Source organism: Haplochromis burtoni, unplaced genomic scaffold (genome assembly GCF_018398535.1).
Source record: "Haplochromis burtoni strain Fernald_Lab_line unplaced genomic scaffold, NCSU_Asbu1 Contig_28, whole genome shotgun sequence".
NCBI lineage: Eukaryota > Metazoa > Chordata > Actinopteri > Cichliformes > Cichlidae > Haplochromis > Haplochromis burtoni.
The window spans coordinates 2,596,996-2,622,261 of record NW_024582389.1 but is presented as its reverse complement, the minus strand read 5'-3'; the positions used below and the strand labels follow the sequence as shown (position 1 = coordinate 2,622,261).

Genomic DNA, 25,266 nt, shown 5'->3' with positions numbered 1-25,266 from the left:
TCTCTCTCTCTCCACCTCCATTCCCCGCTCGTCGCTCTTCCTCCCACACATGCATATATCGGCATGGAAATGAAGTAGAGTTGCACACTTGGTGCTAATATTCAAATCCAAAGTGTCAGACCCCATGAAAAAAAAGAAGAAAAAAGTCGTGCTTCATGCCAGCTATTGAAACTAGTCAAGCAGAAATTATTGCAGATACTGTTTACTCAGGCTGCTGTTTGTCTTCCAAAACAAATGAGCTTCACATTTATGGTTTTGAAAGGAATTTCTCAACAACAGCTTGATGGATTACTATGAAACAGAGATTTTTCTTTGCCTGCGTATGAATTAATCTGCCCCAGCATCATGCCCCCCCCCCCAAAAAAAATGAACCGATACCAGCTTGGTGATCAAATTACCTGCAAAAGCAAACAAAAACTAGCTACAGTCCAGTCAGTCTCAGTCATATGTTTGCTTAATGCTTACTAGCAAACGTTAATAACAGTAAAACCACTATCCCTGTTTAACATGAACATTTCAGCATTATGAACACATGAACGCATGCTGAATGAAAAAGGGGAACATGGGAGACTGTGTATAAAAAATGCCTGTAATTTCTAAACAGGTGATGCAAAATTCTTTACATTTTTTTGTGAATTAAAACTGACAGTCTGCACTTCGCTTACATGCTGACTTCCTGATTTAAAATCAGCTGTGGCTGTGCACAGAGGTAAAACTACAAAAGTTCAACAAATTATGGACCTACTGTGGATTCAGCAAATACAGGTAAACTGTGGGGTTTAAATGAACCAAACCCTGACCAGTGTTGGGAAGGTTACTTTTAAAATGTATTCTGCTCTTAATGTGTGTTTTGTTTGGGTTTCCACTGGTGTGGAATTACCAAAAATAGAGACAGCCTAACATATGAAACAGGAAAAGACCGCCCTGTAATCCATTTACTTCAACAAAGTAACTGTATTCTGAATACCACCTTTTTAAACGCCGGTACATGTATTCCATTACTCCCCAACTCGACCCAAACGTCTCAATAAGAAGCAACATTTTTTCAATCTTTTGTCGTCCAATTTTAGTGAGCCTATCTTAGCGGACACGGCGGTACCTGGTGTGGTCTTCTGCTGCTGTAGCCCATGTGCTTCGAGGCTTGACATGTTGTGTGTTCAGAGATGCTCTTCTGCACACCTTGTCAGGGTTGTGGGGGATAATCCCAGCACGTCAACCTTCAAAGTCACTTAAACCAGCTTTCCGATTCTCAATTTGCACTAACAAGCAGCTAACAAAGTTCCGAAGCCTCCACTTCAGCATCACGTCCCTCCCATCTCATCTCTTTTGAGACCAGTTGTCACGAGTGAGAGGAGGATATGACTGAGAAACCAATGACGCTGTGAAAGGCAGTCACAAGTCAAATTATACCCGGCTGCTCTACTTTAAATGTATATATTAGCTTAAAGCAAAGACTTAAAAACAAACATCTGAGTCCATAAAGTCATTAGCAAAGTGTTTACTGACGACACACATCTGGAATATAGTTGCTTTTTCCTAGATTTCTTTTTGCAACCATACCAGCTGCTGGGCTTTATGAATAATCCAAATTCAAAGGAATTCTTTCGTGGCTGCGCTTTACACACCTAGATGTTGGAGCCATCTTTTTCACACCATGGAAACGTGAAAAATACATTTTCACTGTGCAAATTCATAATTAAGTTGAACTTAACTCTTCCAGTTGACATTTTTCATGTGTATCAGGTTTACTTGGATGAATCAAAGCTCATCCAAAGATAAGTAAATCAAAGATTTGGTATTTAAACTCCTTGGGCTTTAACTTTTAAGACTTTGCAATCGTGCATGCGTGAAGAGTACATACATTAATGAGCATACTAATTTGTCTATGCGTGTGCATGCGTGCGACATGAACCCCGAGGTAAACGAGAATCCTCGGGACACTCAGACCAATGGGTGACGTCCTCTGAGCAGATGAGGAAAGGCGCCACGTATCCGGCTCCATTTCTCTCCATCTTCAACAAGCTCTCAAGCAATCAGTCTCTCATGCACAGGCGCACGCAGAGCGAATGCGGGCGCCTTCGCTGCAGACGAATGGTGTGACCTGTCATTTTCATCTTCTCGCTTACTCATCCAAGCAATCCTTGTGCACTTTTAAACAGAGATGGCATCTAATGGATGCAAATTATATCCACTACAGTGCCAACTGCAAGACATCAAGCCTACTGTGCATGATCCTTACAGATTTCTAAGAAGGAGTTTGATGTTTTTATTAGTTTTTTCTTAAACGTGGAACATATGGAAAGAATCCACAGGAGACTGAGGACATATGGAGGTACTGCTTTTAGCTTGTCTGCCCACTCTCGCTTTTTTTTCCTCCCCTGTTCCATCCTCACTGGATGAGCTGCATTTACGAGGAGCTTGTATTCATATCCACTTAGATTCTGATACGCAGCCCTGACAACACCTTCTGACTTCATCTCTCTAATGGACTCAATCTCACGATGACCCGCTACGCAACAGCACACCGGGTCAGTGTCAGTGGAGACACATGCCCCGCAGCCTCGTCAGACTGCGTCTACTGCCGAAACACTGCTGCACAGCCCACTTCGAAACTTCTCTTTCTCTTCAGACATGCACACACACACACACACACACACACACATTTGGGCAGGTGGACGGAGGAGGTTGAGCCTCGTGAAAGGCAGGGATAATGTGTCTAACAGGGAGCCTCTCAGATCTGTCAGTGCCGGCAGAGAAGCAGCCGGGAGGCCGCCAGCTGCTAACAAAGATGACAAATGTCCACTGAGCATTTCCCATTCCACTACTGTCAGTGAGGACTAACGCTTCTTACTGTGCATGTGTGTGTGTGTGTGTGTGTAAAATGACTGAGTGCCACAGAGGCATCAAATAAATGACACAGGAGCCGTCCTATCTATTTCCTCTGCTTTACTGTGAAAAACGGACGACTCAACACTTAAAACACAACCCTGCATTAAAAATTAAACACACACACACACACACAAGCTTACTGACTTATACGTGTGTGTTCAATAGCGCAAGAACTAAATGTTTGCCCTCACAGCCTTAACAAAACCCACTCCCAGGCTGACCTAGAAACTTATTCTCTCCCCTTGTGTGTGTGTGTGTGTGTGTGTGTGTGTGTGTGTGTGTGAGTTGAGTGTGTGTGTGTGTGTGTGTGTGTGTGTGTGGGTTGTCGTGAGGGGGAGGAAATACATGCATGGCCTTTTTTTCCTTTGGTAACACATTATGAGCAAGTAAAATATGCTCTCGCAAATGGCACTTCATTTGGATTCAAGTGATGCTTTGCTGAGCGTGTTTGTGCTCTTTTGCTTGCATGACTGTGTGTGTGCATATCAGCCAGAAGGAGGGACTGGGGGGTGGGGGGGTATAGAGAGAGGCGTAAAGGACGACAGACGCTCGATGCTGCCCTGAGCAACTACCGACAGGTGCAATGCGTTGTCCTCCGAGGCCTGTTTCAGCATGACTTCATTCAAAGAAAAAAAATGTTTTAAAAGCTTTCTTCTGCTGATTTCATTAGAAACATATTTGTAGGTACGGCTGCCTTCTTCACATTAACATAAAACTTTTTGGCTTACTTTCTGACAAACTGAATTCTCTTTGACATCGAGTGGATTCCAGTAATTACAGCGTTTCCCTTAAATAACACAGACGATAGCATAGCAGAGGTTTGAGAACGGTGAAAATGGCGTCCTGTGAGCATATACCCTCATTTGTTTTCCACGAATCGCATGTCACGCAGCTGTTGTGTGTTCATGAGCGCGCCCGGAGGAGATCAGATGCTGTAACTTTGTTCTAGGCATGCAGCCGCGGTGGTTGAGTGGCTGCGGTTCAAAGTGGCTGCACACATCAGGACCGAGCGCGCTCTGGGACGACTAAGGGCACCGATGAGAACGGAGGTCTGGGGCGCACTGATCCCGTCCGCTCTGGAAGTCGCGTGCGAGCGATTCTCGCTCTTGTGTGAACGTTTTTGAGTACGAAAATGGGGACGTGAACGATGACATCTCAGCGAGCCCCTGAGTGCGTTTGTGTGCCACGAAGAGAAGAGCAAAGTGGAGAGAAGAGCGGAGGAAAGTGGCCAACCTTGCCTGCCGCATCAATCTCCATTGCCCGGCTCGGCCTCTTCAAAGTGCACATACGTCACAGATCCCGCTGCCAGTGGACTCTACAACAGTTTCACTTTCCTCTTCAAGGACTACTGCTGTGACAAAGCGCCTCTTATCAGAAAAAAACAACAACAAAAAGAACAAATTAACCGTTCCCCGAGGAGCTCGAGAAGATGAAAAGTTTCTAATTTGAACTCGGAGCCTAAAAGAAGAGAAGTACTAAATTAAAAGTGATGCTTGCGCCGATAGGGTCATTTGGAGTTTTGAAGGTAAATGATTCGTAAAACTGTGAGGGAAACTCAGTTTATATCCTTACTCAGCCTCAAAGCATTTATGTCTTTGATTATTTAATACTCTAACTACATAATGATAGCATCATTTGTTCTGCGAAAATGATTTTTTTCTCACCAAATGCTGGAGGGGAAAAAAAAAAAATCACCACATTACATGAGTCAACTGTACAAACCCTCCAAAAAAATAATAATCAGCAGCAACCTATAAGCATAAGAGGTAATACCTTTAACTATATTAATTTGGGCGGGGGAGCTGCACATGTCACGCTAGGCCATTGTTATTTCTGATGAGTGGACAGCAGGTCCTCTCTAATGGACAGCCCGGCCTTTTTTATCACAAAAATACACCATTAATTGTTCTTTTTAGCTGTTACATTAGTTGGCCGCTTTCCAAAGAGCCAATTAATCAGCCTCTTTTGTCAGGTTGAGTCACCTGGCAAGATAGGATCCTTTATGAAATATGTTGAAGAGAAGCGTAATGGAGGTCCTATTCAGGGATTTGGCAGAAGCTGGCCTGTTATAATTGGGGCGATGTGTTATCCCACAAAGGACTGCTAGGTGAAAGGAAGGACAGGTCTCTCACCGTCAGCACCTTCAGAGAGCAAACATGATGCTGGAAACCATTTTCTTCCAGCCTTTGTCTCGTGAGATTAGACTACTCAGTTTGCACATAAAAAACTCCATGTTTGTATGCACGCGCACGTTTGTGTAAGGCTTGTTTTCAGGCTACAATGACCATGTTCACCCCTGAATCACATATTAATATACAGGTTATTCTTGGATTCACTGACTGGCATATAAAATAAAAAAGGGGACAGACACACACGAACCACTTTATTAGATACACCTTGTTAATGCATCTGCCTAAGCTAATCAGCCAATCATATATCAATAATTCAGTGCATTTAGGCATGTAGACATACTCTACTGGGAGTTTCCCCACACAACCATCTTTAGGGTTTACACAGAATGATCCCAAGATGAAAAAACATCCAGTGAGCAGCAGTTCTCTGGATGAAAATACCTTCTAAGAGGTCAGAGGACAATGGCCAGAATGCTTTGAGGTTATAGGAAGGCAACTCAAATAACAAAGGTATGAAGAAGAGCATTTCTGCTAATGAAGCATGTGGGCTAAAGCAGCAGCCACACCAGGTGACAGTCCTGTCAGCAAAGGATAGGAAACCATCCATTCATCCATCTTCTTCCGCTTATCCGGTGCTGGGTCGCAGGGACAGCAGCCTAAGCAGAGAAGTCCAGAACTCCCTCTCCCCAGCCACCTCCCGGTGGGACATGGCTTGAACACCTCACCCAGGAGGCGCCCAGGAGGCATCCTCGTCAGATGCCCGAACCACCTCAGCTGGCTCCTTTCGATGTGGAGGAGCAGCGGCTCTACTCTGAGCCCCTCCCGGATGGCCGAACTTCTTACCTTATCTCTAAGGAGATAAGGAGGAAGCCCACTACCCACAGCTCGTGACCATAGGTGAGGGTAGGGACGTAGATCGACCAGTAAATTGAGAGCTTTGCTTTTACACTCAGCTCTCTCTTCACCTCAACAGACCGGTACAGCGGACGCAGTCTGTCGATCTCCTCCACTTAAACTCCTCCACTTGGGGCAAGAACTTGTCCCTGACCCGGAGTGGGCACTCCACCCTCCACCCTCCTTTTCCAGCTGATGACCATGGCCTCAGATTTGGAGGTGGAGGTGTAGAAAAATGTTGTCCCATCTAATTAGTCTTGATTCCTGCTGAGACATTCACATGGTATGGTGCAAGGATCCATGCTGCCTTGTATCAATAGTTTAGAGTGCTGCTGGTGATGTAATGAAGTGGGGGATATTTTATTGGCTGACTTTGAGCCCGTTTGTACCAACGGAGCATCATTTGAACATCACAGCCTACTTCAGAGTTCTTATCAACCATGTCCAGCACGTGACATGTGACAAAGCTCAAATCTTCTCAAACTAGCACTTTCTTCTATGCTTTTTCTACTTAACTGCTCTCTGTCTTTATCACACACATTCATACTCTGATGGATGTATCAGAGAGCAACTTGGGGTTAGCATCTTGCCCAAGGATATTTTTTGTTATGCAGCCAGAGATCGAACCTTCCTATTAGTAGATGACCTGATCTTCCTCCTGAGCCAAAGCCTCCCCACAGTGAGCTCACTGCACTCAAATGGCCTCCATAATCACCACATCTGAATCCAGTTGAGCACCTCTGGGATGCGGTGGGATGGAAAATTCCCATGAAGGGTGACAAATCTGCAGCAACTGTGTAACACCGTGATATATCTGTGCCACAAAAATGTAAGGCAGATCTGAAATCAAATGGGGGGGTCCAACCTGGTAGTAGCAAGGTACACCAAATAAAGTTCAGTGTACATGTCGTATATGTCACATGAATTATACTGTAAAAATGGTGAATGCTCAAATCAAACGCAGCCGAAGGTTCAAATACCAACATAAGCACGTATACGTAAGAGAAAAAGGCTCAAGCTTCAGACTGCTGTAAATGTTTGGTGTCATATGACATTACAGACAGCAGATCTCTATAATATGGTCATTTCAGGCACAGAATTCTGGCTGTAAGCACAAAACTGTGTTTAGCTGTTGGGTACAATGGGCAGCCTAATAACAAGACTTTAAGGTGAGCTTGAAGGCTTGAAGGGAGGGTGGCTACATCAAAGGCCAGCATAACGTAAGTAATGATTATTTTGAACTCTGACTTGTGCAAAGTTCCTCTAATTAGGTCCAAGAAGAAGAACTTGGAGCAGCAAAAGTGCATAACAGGTCCTCTTTAATCAGCTATAGCTGTGTTTTCTGTCAAATAACAGTCGCTTCAGGAATACGTTCTTCCAAAAAGGGTATTTCCTTTTTTTCTTTTGAAGCCTCCCTAACTCCCCTTTCACTTAAGTTGTAAAGACAGACACATACAGACGTTTGAAGGGTGGCACACCTTCGATGATACCCATTCAAAGAGAACCGAAACAGTTCTGTACTTTCATTCAGCAGCTTTGTGTCTCAATAGCAAACCATTATTAACGCTCAAATGCTCTCCCTCTGTCTCTAAGTGATGTCCGGGTCCCCCGTTTCCCGGTGCCATCGGTTGTTAGTGACAGCATAGTGGAGAGAGAAAATTGCATATTATTTACCCAGTGCCTTCAATATGCCACTTTTCCACTCTATAGCCTGCAGCTTACAACTCGCAGCACATGCACAGACACACAAAAACCCGCAAAGCCGCACAGAACCGACGCATGCTCGGATGAATGCGAGCGTTTTTTTTCTGTTACATCCTGCCCTGACATGTCATTAAAAAGTGGAGCCGAACTGGGTATGAATCCAACCTTCTCTTGTGGCATAAAACAAGAAGCCTATTCTCTTTTTTCTTTCACTCTCAAATTGGTCACAAGTGTGCGACAGGAAGAAAAAAAAAGGGAAATAAGATTCACAAATGTGTGCACTTGAGCACTTACTGCAATCCAAACACACATGTACCAACTGGAGAAGATCAAACTGCTATGCAAATGTGTACATCGCAGCGTGAATAAATATTAATATTTTACATACACAATCTTAACATTCACTTGCATTTATTCACGCGCTGATAAATGAATCAGGTCACATTAGCGAGCGGGCCTCTCTGCTCCACCCACATCCTGTGCCGGTGGAAAACTGGGACTTTCAGTGCATGCATGTGTAATTTCACAGTGGGGCGAGATCTGTATGCAAGTAAAATATTAACTATTTACTCAGACTGTGAAACGTGTGGATTCCTAAAACTTTCTTACATGCATATAAATGGCTTGAGATCTTTGTCGGCATGTGCAGATCATGTGACGCGCTTCTCTCCGTATGCTCCTGTCCTCGCCGCAGACACCGGGGTTTGCTAGCTGTCTTTTTTTATTTCTTTTCTCTCTCTTTGGTTACACGCGGGCAAGAGATTTGAGCTTGACCGTGAGCTCAATCACATCTCGGCTCCCTGGATGTCATGGCTGTGTGCAGAGGCGCAAACCGTTGGATATCAGATTAGAACACAGGGGCTCCTTTTCCAATCCACTTTCTTCTTTTCTCGCCAACACGTTTCTCGCTCGTTTCTGTCTTTCTGCTTCGCTCTGATTCTTTCCCTCGCTCGCGGTTCCTCCCCCTCTCCTCCACGCCGACTCTCTCCCGTCTCCCCGTGAAGACGGGGGGTGACCCCGGGTGCCTCGTCTCAGGAACCAGTGCGGCGGGTTGTTCAGACAACCGGCAAAATTTCTTCTACTTCATCTGAGTAAGTCACCTCTGCACCTCTCCAATAGAGTGTGAGATTGGAGAAGTTGGCCGGACTGAGCCTGCTAGAGGTTTTCGACACAGATGACAGGGATCGTACGCTTCTCCTAAAAACTGTGTACCAGCCTTGTTATGGTTATTGGTGAATTTTCAACCTTTCTATCAGCGATGTTACAAAAATTCAATTTTAAAGGCTTTATCAGTGGGAGAGATTGAGAGCGATGCCAAAAAAAAGCATCTTTCATACTGTTGCTTTCTCATTTTCCGGCACCCATCACGATCTGTGCTTTAAAAGTTTCTCCTTACCCTTTTGTGTAGCACTAAATACTTTAAGGTTCTCCACTGCAAAAAAACAACAACAAAAAAGTCTGATGGATTTGCCCCAAATCACTACAGCGCCACATATCAAAGGATAAACGCTAAATGTTTAATCTGAAAAGGTGAAAAATTCAAATATTGACATATGTGCCTCATAAAGGCAGGAGCCAATAAAGAAACATTGATTGCTGAGGTCTGCACCAAATCTGATCCGGGTGATATAGGGCCTTTCCCTGCACTTGCTGGTTGGTGAGAAGACATTACTTTGAAGGAGTGATTCTTGCCGTGATGGACTGGTGTAATTTATCTGATAACAATCTTTTCTCCATTTTAAAACAGCTATAAAATACTTTAAAATCATCAGCTTTAAATTCATGGTTTTGGGACCCAGTCCATAAATATCGCACAACCTGAGGTTTTTTTTCTCCCCCCCCCTTGCTGAATGGATATCCGTCTACAGCGCAGTCCGTTTACCTTTCCGTATATGTGGCGGGCGTTTGATGCTTTGACCTTGAGGCTTATCGATTCTGTGCCTGTTAAAATTCGACCTGCTTGCACCTGACTGTCAATACCCATCTCGGGGATATAACCTCTGATTATGATTAACAGCCTCTAGGAATAAATCAAACACCTGTTAGGCGTGCGCAGAGAGGGCTGCGGCTGTCTGCTGTTTTTGTTAGGCTTTTCATGCGGTACAGTGTCTCACAAACAAATGAAGTGTAACTAAGAATAGAGCGCATTCTGAGGGCAAAGCACTCCTGGGATTACGAACAACTGCTGCGTTAGGCTGGATCCGAAGCACAAAGTTGATGAGCGCTAGCGGGAGAAAACGGGGAGTCACTTGTGTGGCTTTTGGTGCCGTGCACTTCTGCGAAGAGAGGAAGAGGTGGGCCGATCTCTAACACGGCTCGGCACGCATGCGGAAACTGTTCTGCCAGATGTAACGAGAACTGGCTGCCTTTTAGTCTCGTGGTGCAGGAAGTGTGTGCTCGTGTTGGAAGAACAAAGTTTCGCACACTCCAAAAACACCCTCGTTAACTTTGTGCGTCGTTACCTGTACTCTAGAGTTGGGGTCTTGTTTGATCCACTTGATGACGGTCTCGTAGACCAGCTCCTCGGCCTTTGTGTTCAGGCTGTCGTTGGACAGATAGGCTATCAGGTCGTCCTTGGAGACGCTGAGGATCTCTTCCTGCCCTGCCACCTGAAAAAAAAGGTTCAATCGCTAAAAAACTTTTGACTTTCAGCGACACAATCTGACTTTTCCTGTGCCAAGCTCTGAACATACACAATTCTGTAGAGTGAAGCTCCTGTTTTTGAGCAGAGGCAGATGTTCAGATCTGTCTAGCATAAAACTAAAACAAAGGCCTCTTTGGAACCAGCGCAGAGACCAGCAGGGGCAGAAAAACGGCCTTTAAAACTTCACATCATGTGGCCGTAGCATTTAAGGGAAAAAAAAGTGTATTTCTCTCACGTAGAGTAAGTGCAAAAGTCTTGAGCCTCTAGATGTTTCTTTATATTTTGCTTCCAATGAGCCAGGCTTTGTTGTCATTTTTAGGGTGGAACTGAGCAATAGTTCTCCAGGATTTCTGAACGTCTTTCAAAGTTTTTCTTTGAACTTGGCTGCTTTTTCCCCTCATTTACACTCCAGTATTTGTAAAGTCACCTATCACTGACCTGTGATTCATTCAAGAATAAAAAAGGACACCTAACACAGGGTTGTGTCTACATATAACAGACAACTTTTAGGCATTTTATTACTAGCAGCCTGTCCCAAAAATACACCATTTCTTCTATTTCATTTCTTTAGTTCAATATATGAAAAACGACAGCCCGGTGTGACCAGGATGCAATTGTGTTTATGCACCTTCCTAAACAGCTATTAGCCAAAATCTTGGCACATCTCTGAAGTTACAAATAATTGACGAAACTGGGAAAACGGAGGGAAAAAAGCAGAAAAGCCTGACCTAAGAATATCTACAGCTGATGAACGCTAACTGAAAGTCACGTTTTTAAGAAACAGGGAAAAAATGCAGCAAAGATCTGACACAGGACCTGATTGATGCATCTGGCCATTCAGCTGATCCCATCCCGTTCTTATCCCTAATCTTAACCACCACCTTAATCATGTTAGATAGTGTTTTCCAAACAGATTAAATTAACGTACATGTGTAGATTAATTTCAAAAGCTTCTCATGTTTCCTCATTTTTCCAAACTCGTAATATGGTGTGTGGCCGGAAGCTTAACATACTGACGATTTGTCACCTAGCATAAATTGTTACGCTTTGGGAGTGAGCACGTGTTGCTGATCCATCTCCTGTTCGCTGAAGCCTTACCAGAAATGATCTCAGTGGGAGGATGGCTGTCAAAAAGCCATTCTTAATGAAGGGAAACATTTTTGGTTCAATTTATTGTTAATATGTACAGAGGAGGTCATGAGAGAGATACAACGGTGAGTGTCTGCAGCCATGTGTAAAACACGGTGGAGGCTCTGTCATGGTTTGGGGCTGTTAAAATGAATGCATGAACGAAAACAGGAAAGTGCTGTCAGGTTTTGATCTAATATTCAGTATCATCTGGAAAGCTTTTGATTGGCAGTAACTTTATTTTTCAGCGTGACTATCACACCAAAACTCTGTCAGTGCGTAAGATACAGTGGGGCAAAAAAGTATTTAGTCAGCCACCGATTGTGCAAGTTCCCCCACCTAAAATGATGACAGAGGTCAGTAATTTGCACCAGAGGTACACTTCAACTGTGAGAGACAGAATGTGAAAAAAAAAATCCATGAATCCACATGGTAGGATTTGTAAAGAATTTATTCGTAAATCAGGGTGGAAAATAAGTATTTGGTCAATAACAAAAATACAACTCAATACTTTGTAACATAACCTTTGTTGGCAATAACAGAGGTCAAACGTTTACTATAGGTCTTTACCAGGTTTGCACACACAGTAGCTGGTATTTTGGCCCATTCCTCCATGCAGATCTTCTCGAGAGCAGTGATGTTTTGGGGCTGTCGCCGAGCAACACGGACTTTCAACTCCCGCCACAGATTTTCTATGGGGTTGAGGTCTGGAGACTGGCTAGGCCACTCCAGGACTTTCAAATGCTTCTTACGGAGCCACTCCTTTGTTGCCCGGGCGGTGTGTTTTGGATCATTGTCATGTTGGAAGACCCAGCCTCGTTTCATCTTCAAAGTTCTCACTGATGGAAGGAGGTTTTGGCTCAAAATCTCACGATACATGGCCCCATTCATTCTGTCCTTAACACGGATCAGTCGTCCTGTCCCCTTGGCAGAAAAACAGCCCCATAGCATGATGTTTCCACCCCCATGCTTCACAGTAGGTATGGTGTTCTTGGGATGCAACTCAGTATTCTTCTTCCTCCAAACACGACGAGTTGAGTTTATACCAAAAAGTTCTACTTTGGTTTCATCTGACCACATGACATTCTCCCAATCCTCTGCTGTATCATCCATGTGCTCTCTGGCAAACTTCAGACGGGCCTGGACATGCACTGGCTTCAGCAGCGGAACACGTCTGGCACTGCGGGATTTGATTCCCTGCCGTTGTAGTGTGTTACTGATGGTGACCTTTGTTACTTTGGTCCCAGCTCTCTGCAGGTCATTCACCAGGTCCCCCCGTGTGGTTCTGGGATCTTTGCTCACCGTTCTCATGATCATTTTGACCCCACGGGATGAGATCTTGCGTGGAGCCCCAGATCGAGGGAGATTATCAGTGGTCTTGTATGTCTTCCATTTTCTGATGATTGCTCCCACAGTTGATTTTTTCACACCAAGCTGCTTGCCTATTGTAGATTCACTCTTCCCAGTCTGGTGCAGGTCTACAATACTTTTCCTGGTGTCCTTCGAAAGCTCTTTGGTCTTGGCCATGGCGGAGTTTGGAGTCTGACTGTTTGAGGCTGTGGACAGGTGTCTTTTATACAGATGATGAGTTCAAACAGGTGCCATTCATACAGGTAACGAGTGGGGGACAGAAAAGCTTCTTACAGAAGACGTTACAGGTCTGTGAGAGCCAGAGATTTTCCTTGTTTGAGGTGACCAAATACTTATTTTCCACCCTGATTTACGAATAAATTCTTTACAAATCCTACCATGTGGATTCATGGATTTTTTTTTCACATTCTGTCTCTCACAGTTGAAGTGTACCTCTGGTGCAAATTACTGACCTCTGTCATCATTTTAAGTGGGGGAACTTGCACAATCGGTGGCTGACTAAATACTTTTTTGCCCCACTGTAGCTGGATAGAAAAGCACACAACAGCACACTATCAGTCATGGATTGGCCTCCCCGGAGCCCGGACCTGAACTTTACTGAAGCAGTGCGGGATCATCCTGACAGAGAACAGAACAAACATCCAGCCAACATCCAAAAAAGAGCTTTGAATGTCCATCAAGAAGCCTGGAGAACTATTCCTGAAGACCGCTTAAAGAAATGACAAGAAAGCCCAGCTAAGGCAGTTCAAAGACATCTGCACAGTAAATCTTGAAAGAGAATGGAAAGTACATTTCATTTGATTTTGCATCACCGCGGTTTCATTATGTACTTATTTTCTTTCACTGACAACAGTAACATTTGTTTGCTGCTTTTACCTGATTTCAGGCTTTTCTCGACTGTGTGATTCACATAAAAACAGAAACGTAAAAAACAAGATAATGAGTGGACATTTTTATTCTCCTACATGCTGTATAAAAATACTAAGACATATAAAACAGGCTAATTTCGAGCTCTTTGTAGTAAATAGGTGTTGATTTCAGATTTACAGTGGACTTTTCTGTGACCAGCCTGGACGCCTCACATCAAAGGCAGAACATAATGGATTAATTTTTTCTGATCTGTGGAGAGAGACGTTTTTCCTACCGAGTAACGCTCGACATAAAAAAGTATTTTTCCAACACTTTCTGATGCTGAGCTTTGATGCCCTTATTTTCCACGCTATTTTATGTGATTCATGCTGGTTGGAAACTATAAGAAAACTGAGAGCTCTCTGTATTTCTCTTCCATTAAGTTATCTAAAAGCTGCTCGGTAATAAGTGTACTGTTGGGTGATTCAGTAGGGTACGTGGAGCTTCTACAGTAAATTGCATCCCATGAGGTAAAAACGGTTAACTCCAGAGAAGCATTTTAATGCAAGCAGTGAATTAACAGGGCCATTTGATATTTGCTAGCTTGAAAAAAAGGAAGACAAAAACATATAATTCAATAAGCTTTGTGTATGCTTTACATGTGAGACTTTAATAGGAATCTAGTAACTACAGACTTAATTTAGTGTAGAAGAAAGTGCAATTTTCCCCATTGCATTGTTGAGTCTGACAAAAAAAGATGCTTAGGCAAAACAAGTTTTTTCCTTTTTTCCGATTTACTGATTTAGGTGTTTCATTTTCTCTCAGATGCAAACCGCCGTGTGTAACTTTGCTCCACAGCAATCAAAGAATCCAGAAAGACGAAGAGCCTCGACCTACCTCTGGGAAATTCTGCAGGGCAAACGCTTTGGCCATGTTGTGGAGCTCGGTGCAGCTCATGGCCTCGGCCATAGCCAGCACTCCCAGACAGTTAGCGGCAGTCAGCTGTTTCTCTGGAGTCAATGTAAAGCAGGTCAGAGAGAGAAAGAGAGACAGGGAGATAGACAAAGAGAAGAGGTTAGAAACAAAAACGAGAAGGAAACAAAAGACAGAGGCAGATTGATTAAGACAGCCAGTGGGGAGGGGGGGAGAAAAACAAAACACCATTCAGTCATCTATAAAAAGACTGCAGACGTACAAAGCTGCAAAGACAGAGAAAGCAGCTGCAGGTAGCACAGAGCCATAGCCTGGGCTTTGTATCTGCCTGAGACTGAGGGAGAACAAGTATAATAACTCAAAACAGCTCCGGGGACAAACAACGAGGGGAATCGATCGCTCACAGCCCAGGCATGAGGTGGTGGATGGCAGGGAGCGGGATTTGGGATTAGCTGAGCCACTTTAAAGAAGTCCTGTCAGATCTCAGGATCTACTACACACATGCACACACATGCACACACACACATACACAGCCTGGAATATATGAAACTACCCTCAGGGCCAGGCCAGCGGGGAGAAGGCTTATACTGCCGCCTGTGATCTTTTGCAGGGCGGGGTTTGGGGGGTGGAGAGCACGGGCGGCATTTTAGGTGATGTGTCTCCAAATGTAGTTTTCTAACAAGTGTCACCATTTATCACAAGAGAGGGAAATGCCCCCGGTCTTGTAGTGAACGTACGCACGGATGCGGGCACAAACGGTTGAGTGGCCGCTGAAAGGCGCCCGATTAAACAACAGCCATCAAAGCGAAGCAAAGCCAGGCCTTTTATCGCTAAAGACAGAGCCTGAGAGTGTCTCCTAAACAAATATCAGCCAATAAAAAAGCCACCCAACATCTGGTAAATAACAGGTGAGCAAAAGCCAAGCTAAAAAAAAAAGCAGGTTTGGGCTGCATCAAAGCTAGACTCTGTCTGAAAGTATATTTCACAGCAGATGATCATCTGAACAACCCTTTAAAAAAGAAATCATTTTTTCCAATACTACACACTCGGGTTGTAAAAAGGTGAGCATGTTTTGTTCATTTACTTTTTGATTTTCCAATCATAAAACAAAAAAAGCTGGGATTTCTCACAAGGCGCACGATGAATGACTTTGTTTTGTATTTGTTGGAGAGAGAAGACGCGTGAAGCGTAAGTAGGTCGGAGAAGATGTCTGCCGTTCCTCCTCGGTATATTTGTTGCAAACTTCAATAATTTCTCACGCGGTATCAATTCCTCTTTGCTCAAGGAGACACGGTCGTGCCCGTTACTTCTCAAGCGCTGAAATGTCATGAATCTTGTCGAGGAAGAACGGATTGACGCCTCGCTGGCGATGAAGTCTACAAATGGCTTCTGTGTTTTTCCCATTTTTAACCCTCCCCCCCCTCCCAAATTGAGAAAAACAAATCAATAACGGCGCTTGCTGCTCCTCTTACAATTTTCCCCTCCTTTCCTGCTGCTGACCTTTTTGCTAACATGCACTTCCCCCGTGTTACCGATACCCAAAACTATTTATTAAATGGAATGCAAAACTTGACCTTTGCGGCTTTTTTGGCTGGCCGACCCACTAAAATATGGAACATGCCATTTGCTTTTCATGCAGACCCCTCCCCCCATCCTTTGGGTTCCACCCCCAACAGGCCCACTCCCCTCATATCCACCTCTTTTCCATACCTTGTCTAAGTATCAATCTGTTTGGCTGTTTTTCGATTCCATCGCGGCTCAGACCAGAGGATTTGACATTTAAGTGACAATTGTTCCCTGACCTTTTTATAAATCTGCCCCCGTGCTTGATCCTGCTCTCTGGGACGAGATCAGAGGCACCGTGCCCGGCTGAGAGTGAATTCTAACACGGCTGCGAGCTTTGGAAACATGACAAAAATGGGAGAGCGGTGTGCCAGGGCCGGGGAGGAAATGTAGGTGCTGCATGAGGACTTCTGTGCACAGCGATGAAGCATGACCGTATATGAAAACACCCAGGGCCGTATGGTCGCGGCAGGCATATCTGATGTAATAAGCGTGCACGCGCTGCTGATATAAGCAGATAACACTCGTGTAAACACATACACCCCTCCCCACCCACCCCCGCCGCTCTTCCCCTGAGCTACGCCTACCTAGAAAGGAGACACAGACTTTACAGAAGGTGTTGAACTGGAACTTGTTGGCAGCTTCCAGCAACGTCTTGGCATTGGCCGAGTCGATGACCAGCGACCCCGTGTAGACAAACTCGAGCAGCAGCTCCAGCACGTCGGCGCTGATGTTGCTCATGTTCAGCTCCAGCATCTCCCTGCTCCTCGTCTCTCCCGACGACCTGATCAACCAATCACGGCAGAGAGAGGCGAGTTAGGCGCATTCTGAGAGGAAACTTGGGGATAAAAAAAACCCAAAAACAGTAAGAAAAGAAATTGAAAAATAAAAGAGAGGGACAAGAATACACGTATGCTACACACAACACCTAAAACACACCTGGGAAAGTACGAGAGTGGGGAGAAAAATAAGAGAATCGTTACACAATAAGATAACAACGTAAAAGTGGAAAAAAGAGACAGAAACAGAACTTTGGATGGTTTCTACTTTACTATGGGGCAAGCGGATTTACAGCTAGAGCGCTGCATCTGAAACAAAACGTCCTCACTGCACAAAGATTAGGCAAAACAAATGAAAAAAAAGTTATTGCTTTGTTTCAAGAGGCATGCTTTTTGAACGTGTGGTTTCATGTATGCATAGTCTTGGAGGGCAAACATGCATACATGGCAGGGCACGTGTGAGCTGTGAGAGAGTGAAAAATGGAGAGAGATGGTGTTACACACGGACATAATGGAATAGGAAAGTCAGCTGGTTAAAGCGTGAGTGCGCAGTTTACGAGTCACGCCGCTGCCGCAGAGAGCGCGCGGCTGCCTGCGTGTGCGCGCGCGCGCGCAGGTCATCGAAGCGGCGCGTCTACTCCGACTGACGTTGCAGGTGCTGGGCGAGAGCTTAGATGGACAAATTAAATAGAATATGATATCCCTTTGTAATGCAGTGCTGGAGAGAAAGAGAGAGGGGGAACAACGAGGGCCGTTTTGGGAACTGGGCCACGTTGTGACTTCATCGGGATCAAATGGCCGAGATTAGTTCGCATGCAGGATCCCCTCGGGGAGGTATGAGAGCATTAAATAACACCTCACCACCCATGTTTAATGTCCCATGTGAAACAATAATCCACTCAAGGGCAAAATAAATGGAATCAAAGCCCCGCAGAATGCATGCCCCCACTGCTGTGTCTCGCTCCCAGCGGATATGGACATCAACAATATGAAAAGTAGCCAGCATTAAGATGGATGGAGGCTGTTTGCTTCTGCCAGTCATGGTAGCGCTGTGATAACGCTCTGTCTGCTTCTGTGTCTGTCTGATCCCTTTTTTCCCCCTCCACCTTCTTCTTCCTCTCCTTTTTTTGTGTGTGTAGAAGTCAGTTGGTTGGATTAGAAATCATGACAAACAGTCAGCGTTTAGTGAGACAGAGACAGCAAAAACAAACTACACGAGACAGATAGAATGGATGGAGTGGAGATGAGAGATTGGAAGGGTGGAGGGGGGGAGGTGGGGGTGCGATGGTGGGGAAGCAGAAAAAAAATTAAAAAAGAAGGAAAGGGAGGCAGGGTGAGACGGTTCTTCCACAGGGGAGCCAGCAGCCATCCTTCTGAGGGGGAGAGTTTGGGTTGTTCCATGACTGTGCCTTGCTCTTTTAAATAAGAGATATCCCCGCCCACCCCCGGAAAAAAAATAAATAAATACACCGTCACACCTAAACAGAGCCTCTGTCCCCGGCGTAATAATCACCAGTAGCCTGTGGTGTATGAACTGAGACATTAGTTGTCATTTTCAAGCGCACTCAGGAGGTGAAAGGTGGGGGTGGGGTGGGAGTGGGGGGGGGAGAAGGACATCCAAATAAAAGAAAAGACAATGGCATTTGTCCCTGGATGGACATTGGCTGGAAAAACCAAGGCAGTTACTCTTTTTCCTCCTGCAAAGCAAAAAGCCACATAGTGTTATTCCCCCCCCCCGTGTTTTTTTTTCCTGCACAAAGCCCTGCAGTTGGAGGGGGGGCGGGTGGGGGGCAGGTAGTAAGACGGAAAGATGGGAAAGGGGAGGGTTGTTCAGGGTTAAAGTGATGGATGGAGGCGGGAAGAAAGAGAGGGGTGGGAAAGAGCTAAAAATAAAAGAAGAGCATGCTCATCAACCTGGTCAATTAGTGCAATAGGAACCAGCTCGAGTGGCAGTTTGTTTTTGTCTGAGCACTTATGTTATGGAAATGACTTTTCCGGGAGCTTCTTAAAAAGAGGTGGATATTTATGCCGCGTTTGATTGCAGACTTGAATTTGAATAGTGAGAGAGGAAGGGAGGCAGGGAGGACAGGAGAGACAGAAGAGGAGAGACGGGGCAAGAAAAGGTGGGGAAGGAAGGAGGGGGGAGATGGGCGCGCGCACGCAGACACACACTCCGGCAAAGAAATTTGTTTATGAAAAATGTAGCACTTATTCAAGAGGAAGTTAAAAAAAAACGGCAGAGAGTGTCAAAATGGTGGTGAGCAGAGGCGGAGAGGCGGGAGGAAACAGGAAAACACACACACACACACACACACGTGCTAGCACACACAATTTCTAATACATCTTTCAGCCTAAAAAAAGCCCATTTACAAGGAACACATTTAGCTTGTTCTTACAAGATCATTTATTCTGTGGGAGTATATGCACTACCAAGACATGTTAACACAGAAGCTTACTCAGAACCACAACCTAAAGTGTCTTGGCTAAAAATGGCCCGTATTTACGTGTTGTCACAACATAAATCAGGACTAAAATTGTAAAAATAAACAGAACGCCGTGGCTGTGTCGGCGTTGGGACTGCTGGTTTTTCCGGTATGGATTATAAGGGCGCTGCATCCATAACACTTGGAAGGAACAAGTCATATATGTGTTAGATCGTCTGAAGGACAAAAAGGACACGGTGACAGGTGGAGAGTATGAAAGCTGACACGTGCATCCAAGTGTGAACAAAGGGGCCATCAACTCGAGAAAAAAAACACACACACAGAAACCTAAATGTAGACACCAGATTGACAGGACTCTTGGTATAAAAAACTTGACTTGAAGATGACAAAAAGAATCTCTGACAGTGCCACTATGGCAGAGCTCCAGATTACATTTACAATTTTATAAAATTTTTGGCATAAAGACTTCAGCAGGGTCTCACCGTTTTTAAAACATCTCAATTTCACGATTTCACTTTCCATTTCGAGAAGTTAGAATTAGTCAGAATTAAACCTATAATTTGGACAGTGCTGAAAACTCACAAACGTACACACTATAAAAGATAATGTAGCTTCCAGGTCCGAAAAATGAAGCCAACGTCTGAGCGAGTCAAACCTGCAGTCTTTTCAAAGGCCACCAGGGGGCGATCGGTGTGGTTGAAAAGAGACTTCCAGTCCAATAGAGGTCAACGAGAAAACATCCCTCGAACTTGACTTCTATAAAGACTTTTGTGGTGTGTTTATGGACTCAGTCTCTCAATTTAGCCATTGTGAATAAACCGTTAAGTCCATTTTGTAAATTTGGGTCATTCTAAGTGTCAGAAACGAGATTTGACGACACGTCAGCCAATGAGTGTGCACTTGCACAGTCAGCTCCACCCGCTGGTCTTAAAAAGATGGAGTAGGCTCATCTCAAAGCTTTAAAAAGGGCACGTCACTGTACCCATGTCCATCTTTCATATTGTCAGTGGTCACAAAGTAACAATTATTCCAAGAATGTCAGACTCTAAAGACTCCATTGTTGTACATTTTTCATTGGAACTACTTTCTGCCAAGAGAAAAAAAAGAAGTAGGTCCAATAAAAACTGCTGACATGCTCTCTGAATTATTTGAATGAACATAAGGTGAAAAAGCCTGAATGCAATCGTGTGTGTTTAATTTGGTTTTCAGTTACACATGTCACCTAAAAAGAAAGCAACATTAAAAAGTAACGATTTATCGAATCAATACCCAAAACACAAAAACAAAACAAAGCCTTTACTCGCGTAGATGCCGTACGAAATATTTAAAGAAACAAAACAAAAATGGGGTATTACAGTAACCTGTCTCCCCGTCTGAGCGAATGGTGCTGCAGAGGGCTAAAGCGTGCACACCGAGCTGCAGAGTTCACACAGCGTCCACACAGTAATGGGCTTTAAAATAACCCCCTACCATCACAGTCAGAGTGCTCTGAGTGGCACAAAAAACCTCATGGGTCAACACTGACAGAAGAAGAGCGGGGAAGCAGATGGCACCAAAACATGTATCACGGCTGATTCTGGAGCTTTTTTTTAATATTTATTTTTTTATTTTTAACATTAGTGTGGTGCTGGGATGCAGTGGCCATAAATTAAATGCCTGCGAGCACGTTTATTGGAAAATCCCGTGGGGTAAAATGGAATTACTAGAGATGATCTGCCTCCTCGCTAGGTGCATTGGCCCTTTAAAAGAGTAACGTAATGGGTTTTTGGAAGGGGCAAGCGTGTGCTCACACTTCCAAGCGGCATTACATCCTCCAGGTAAGGTGGGGTGGGGACGGGAGGCTGATTTGCTCGGGTGAGGGTGGGCAGTGGAGCAGCACGCTGCAAAGAGGAAATAAAGACATTTTAGGATTCTGCTGAAAAGAGAATTTGAAATGAAGACTAATCAGTGTATTTGTAGTCCACTTAGGTGGATAATGTGTGGTTTTCTTTTTTTAGTGACATTTTCAGCACCGTTTCAAATTGCTGCGGAGCCTGCAAAATACTGACACGGTGCCAAGAGACGCTTTAATTTTGTAAATAAGTCACTGGGTTGGTGTCTGTGCGTGCGTGCGTGCGTGTGTGTGGGTGGGCCAAAAAAAAGTGTGATGTGCACTCCCTCACCCTACAGTATTACATCTCTACTACTCTGACTAATACAGCGTGCCTGGATATTATGTCCTTGAATCCTACGCATGCACACACACACACGCGTGATAAAACTTCAGCAGCACGCTTTATGTCAAGTCCATTTGAGTACGTACGGATTCACAATTTCAAACACACCCATACACAAAGGTGGTTTATGAGAGGAGGCAGGAATCTGAGCCGTAGTGAATGAGTTGGGCGAGGAAGGCTGGGGTACACGGCATCAAAGAAGCCTCTCTCTCTCTCTCCCATCTTCGTTTGACCTCATAAAGACGTGGACAGTACCGAGCCACGTGCGGCATCAGCGTAATCCCAGAAAGTGAGCTGAGCGACACATGGGAGGCCCTAACTCGATGACAGACGGGCCTTTGGCTCTCTTTGCTCTTCTCTGTCCGAGCTTGCGTCACTTGCTGCGAACGCCTCAAAGCCAAGTATCAAAAAAAAAAAATAAATAAATCTCTGTATGCTCTTTAGACGCTTTTCATTCTCTTGTTTGTGCTCCCTTTCTCTCCCCTTCCTGTCAACTTCTCGCTGCCTGCCGATTCGCATTTCCATAAAACCAAGGTGCCACGTGTCTTATAAAATCAAAGACTGTCTCGGGGAAGCTGCGGCGTCATGTTCACGTAGCGCTGATGATCATGACTTCATTACATCAAAGCAAAGACGTCTTCCAAAATTAACAATTAGTGTAACAAATTCATTAGATATTCTTCAGTCTCAAGTCAAATGAGAGAATTTCTATTTTAGACATTATCTCATGAAAAATGACAGTGTTATGACAATAAATCAAAGTAGTTTTACAATTAATTAACCAATTAATGAGAACTTACTCTATTAAACTGTCAAATTAAAAAAGAAAAATCAGACAAAGCAGGCAGCAGCAGGCATAAAGATGAGCTTGATGAAATTCAGCCTGATCCTCTGGGAGCCCTGGGTGTCTTTCAGGGCCCCTGTCTTAGTGCATAAATGATCTGGCTATGTCCCAGATAAGAGCCACCGACGAGACAATCTGATAGACAGGTTGACCAGCATGGGGGCTTCAGTTCTATCCAAAGTCACTCCGGTCTCTCAGGAAGCTTCTCTGCTATTGTCAAGGTCAAAGGCAGACTGTGTCTGTATTTTATTCATGGGATGTGTGGCTGTCATGGAGATGAGTGGTGCTGGCGCAGACGTGGCTCTGTTGCTTTTCTACCTCTGGTCTCTCTCTGGTCTTCCTCGCTCCATCCTCATTCAGGAGGAACAAGTGTATCGGTGGTGAGCAAGGAGGCCGCGGCAGCAGATAAGCAGCTTCTGTGCTCTCTGATGGCCTCGCTGTGGAGGCAGCATGACTGCGGGGCAAAATGGCAAACCTCTCTAAGGCTTTCTAGCTATCGCTCGCGACCGCTTGTCTTTGTTGAGCGCTTCATCCCTAGCCATGCGAGCAAGAACACACACACAAACACACAAACACACACACTCAAAAACAACGTCAAGGTGGCAAAGTAACTTTGGGTCCAGGGGACTCTCAATTATGCCGAAAGCACCTGCAAGGATGTGAAGTAAGGAGGAGGACATTAGGGATTCATGGTATTACCTCTCCAGGAAAACAATGCAGATGCTCGTGCTATCAAACTTTACACAGTCATACTACATGCATGCGCAAACACATACAGAGAGATTAAAGCGGTCTGCACCTGACGCACACTCACACCGACAACACACATGCACAAGTATGCTGAGCGGCGAAACGAAAACACACCCGTGAAGCCGGAATCAAAAACAAAAAAAGTATGCAGTACGAAGGGCGTAACACTGGGGGAATACTTGGATCAAAATCAAATGAATACATTAGTGAAGGATGGTGTTAACCTGTGAAAGTGGTGGTCTTAGATGTGCTTTTTGTCTCGTCCTTTATGACTCTGAAATGTCTTTTATATCACTCTAACCAAGGTGTATTAGCATATGAAAAGGCTGTTCTGAAATACTCAAGAAATCAGAAACGGAAAAATATAGTAGCATGGGAGGCAACAATCCCTCTGCTCACAGTGCGGCCACCCAACGTGGAGTTTTGTTTCTGTTTTGGCCCTTTGGTGAGTTTTAAAACATTCCCAGTCATGGAACATTTTCAGTGCTCGTTAAAATGGAAATGTGGTTAAATTGCCCTACATGGGGAGGAAAGGTAATGACGAGTGTGTGTGTGTGTGTGGGGGGGGGACTTTGTTTTTTCCCTCCACTTTCAGATACATTCATTTGAGTGGGAAGAGGAAGGAATGGCTGCTGGCCCTGTGCTAGGAACCAAAGTCTTCACACACCTGCAAGAGAGAGAGGGGAAGGGAAAAAAAGCGACACAAATGCGCCCTATGAAAAAAAAAACAGATTGGATCAACAGCTGGTGGGAAAAGGGGGGAAAGGTGGAAGGTAAGGGGGTGGGGAAGCGAAGGCAAACCTTTTCACCAGGTCCTTGAAATACAAGCTGCAGGAAGCTAGAACATTTTGGTGGACTTCAAACTCTTTGCCTTCAACAATAATTTTCAGGTCTGTAAACTCTTTCGCTCTGCGCTGTTGGTTCAACTCCTTCAACATCTCTGTAGAACAAGAAAAAGAAACAGACAATGCCACATTTGGGTTTAGAGTTTTTCTTTTCTCTCTCATTTTCGAACATACATGTGCAGAAAAAAAACAGCAACGCAACAGGAAAGCAAAAACGAAACAAACGCTGAAAAGTGCAGATTGTAGAACACGACACTTGCCGGTCAGTCTTAAGAAACAATGTTCATTAAAATGACAGAGAAGTAAAGATTTGTACAAACGTTTCAGCAGAATCAAAGCAAAGTACGGCTCTAAAAACAGGAAGCAGAACAGGGAGCTCACATATTGGATAGTGTACCAAGGAATGTGCATGCTCGTGGATAACAGAGCTAGCAATGAGATCAGAAACACGGATCATTATGAGGAAACACTTGCTTGACTGTGTTTGACTTTGGCAAATTTACACTGCAGCTCAAGAACTTCAATGGAGAGAGGCCGAAAAGCTTCTAACAGAGGCTGAAAACAGAAACACTGTCAGTGCATTAAATCATACTGAAATAAAAATTCTTTGGCTTCTCGCTAATGTCCTAGTCGGAGAGGAGTTGACCTTCAAATGCTGCTCATTGAGAGAACAACTGCTTATCCCCAAATCCCCCAAAACGCCCTTCTCTCACACAACGTCCAAGGAAAAGAAAAAAAAAATGCACCCACCCACCCGAACCCATGCTTGTCTTCATCTCTGGAAAGAAACACTAGGAAAGGAAAAAAAACCCACTGAGGAAACATGCGTGGAGCAAACCGTTGTGCTGTTAAAGGCCGCTGTACAGTGTGAGTTGTGGTGTAGCAGCGCCTCGTTTAAGCCTGGCCTTACTGTAGCGTTGGGTCGGAGGCGCTCGTTTCTCTGCATCTTAATGAGGCACCATGAGGGGTTGCTGAGAGTGAAAATCAGCGGGAGGCTAGCAACTTATTCTACAGCTTTAGGAGGGATAACCAACACCGCTGCGTTGTTAATCTCCTATCGAGAACGCCACTAAAAAGAGAACACTGAGAGCCAAACAGGCACCATAATGTGGAACATCATGATTATGGGTGGGTTGAGGAGTAGGGGGGGACGAGAGAGCCGCCCTCTATACTGTTGCCTTAGCAATAACAGAGCCTGTGAGGCATAGTAAACACTTGTTTGGTACAAAGCACAGTCTGCTACATCCTCCGTTAAGAGTGAGAGATATACAATGATTTAGA

General features: G+C 44.6%; 1 protein-coding gene across 7 annotated transcripts in view; it reads right to left on the bottom strand.

The window, feature by feature from the left end:
- LOC102307488 (kelch-like protein 29) overlaps positions 1-25,266 on the bottom strand; it is a 273,511-nt gene that overhangs the window by 77,135 nt on the left and 171,110 nt on the right. For all 7 annotated transcript variants that reach the window (XM_014332219.2, XM_042219089.1, XM_005917719.3 and 4 more), the window contains 4 exons: positions 23,942-24,080; positions 16,695-16,891; positions 14,509-14,621; positions 10,082-10,228 (listed from right to left, as the gene is read on the bottom strand). In XM_014332219.2, coding sequence (XP_014187705.1) covers positions 10,082-10,228; positions 14,509-14,621; positions 16,695-16,891; positions 23,942-24,080 — 596 coding nt within the window. The remainder of the gene's footprint in view (positions 1-10,081; positions 10,229-14,508; positions 14,622-16,694; positions 16,892-23,941; positions 24,081-25,266) is intronic.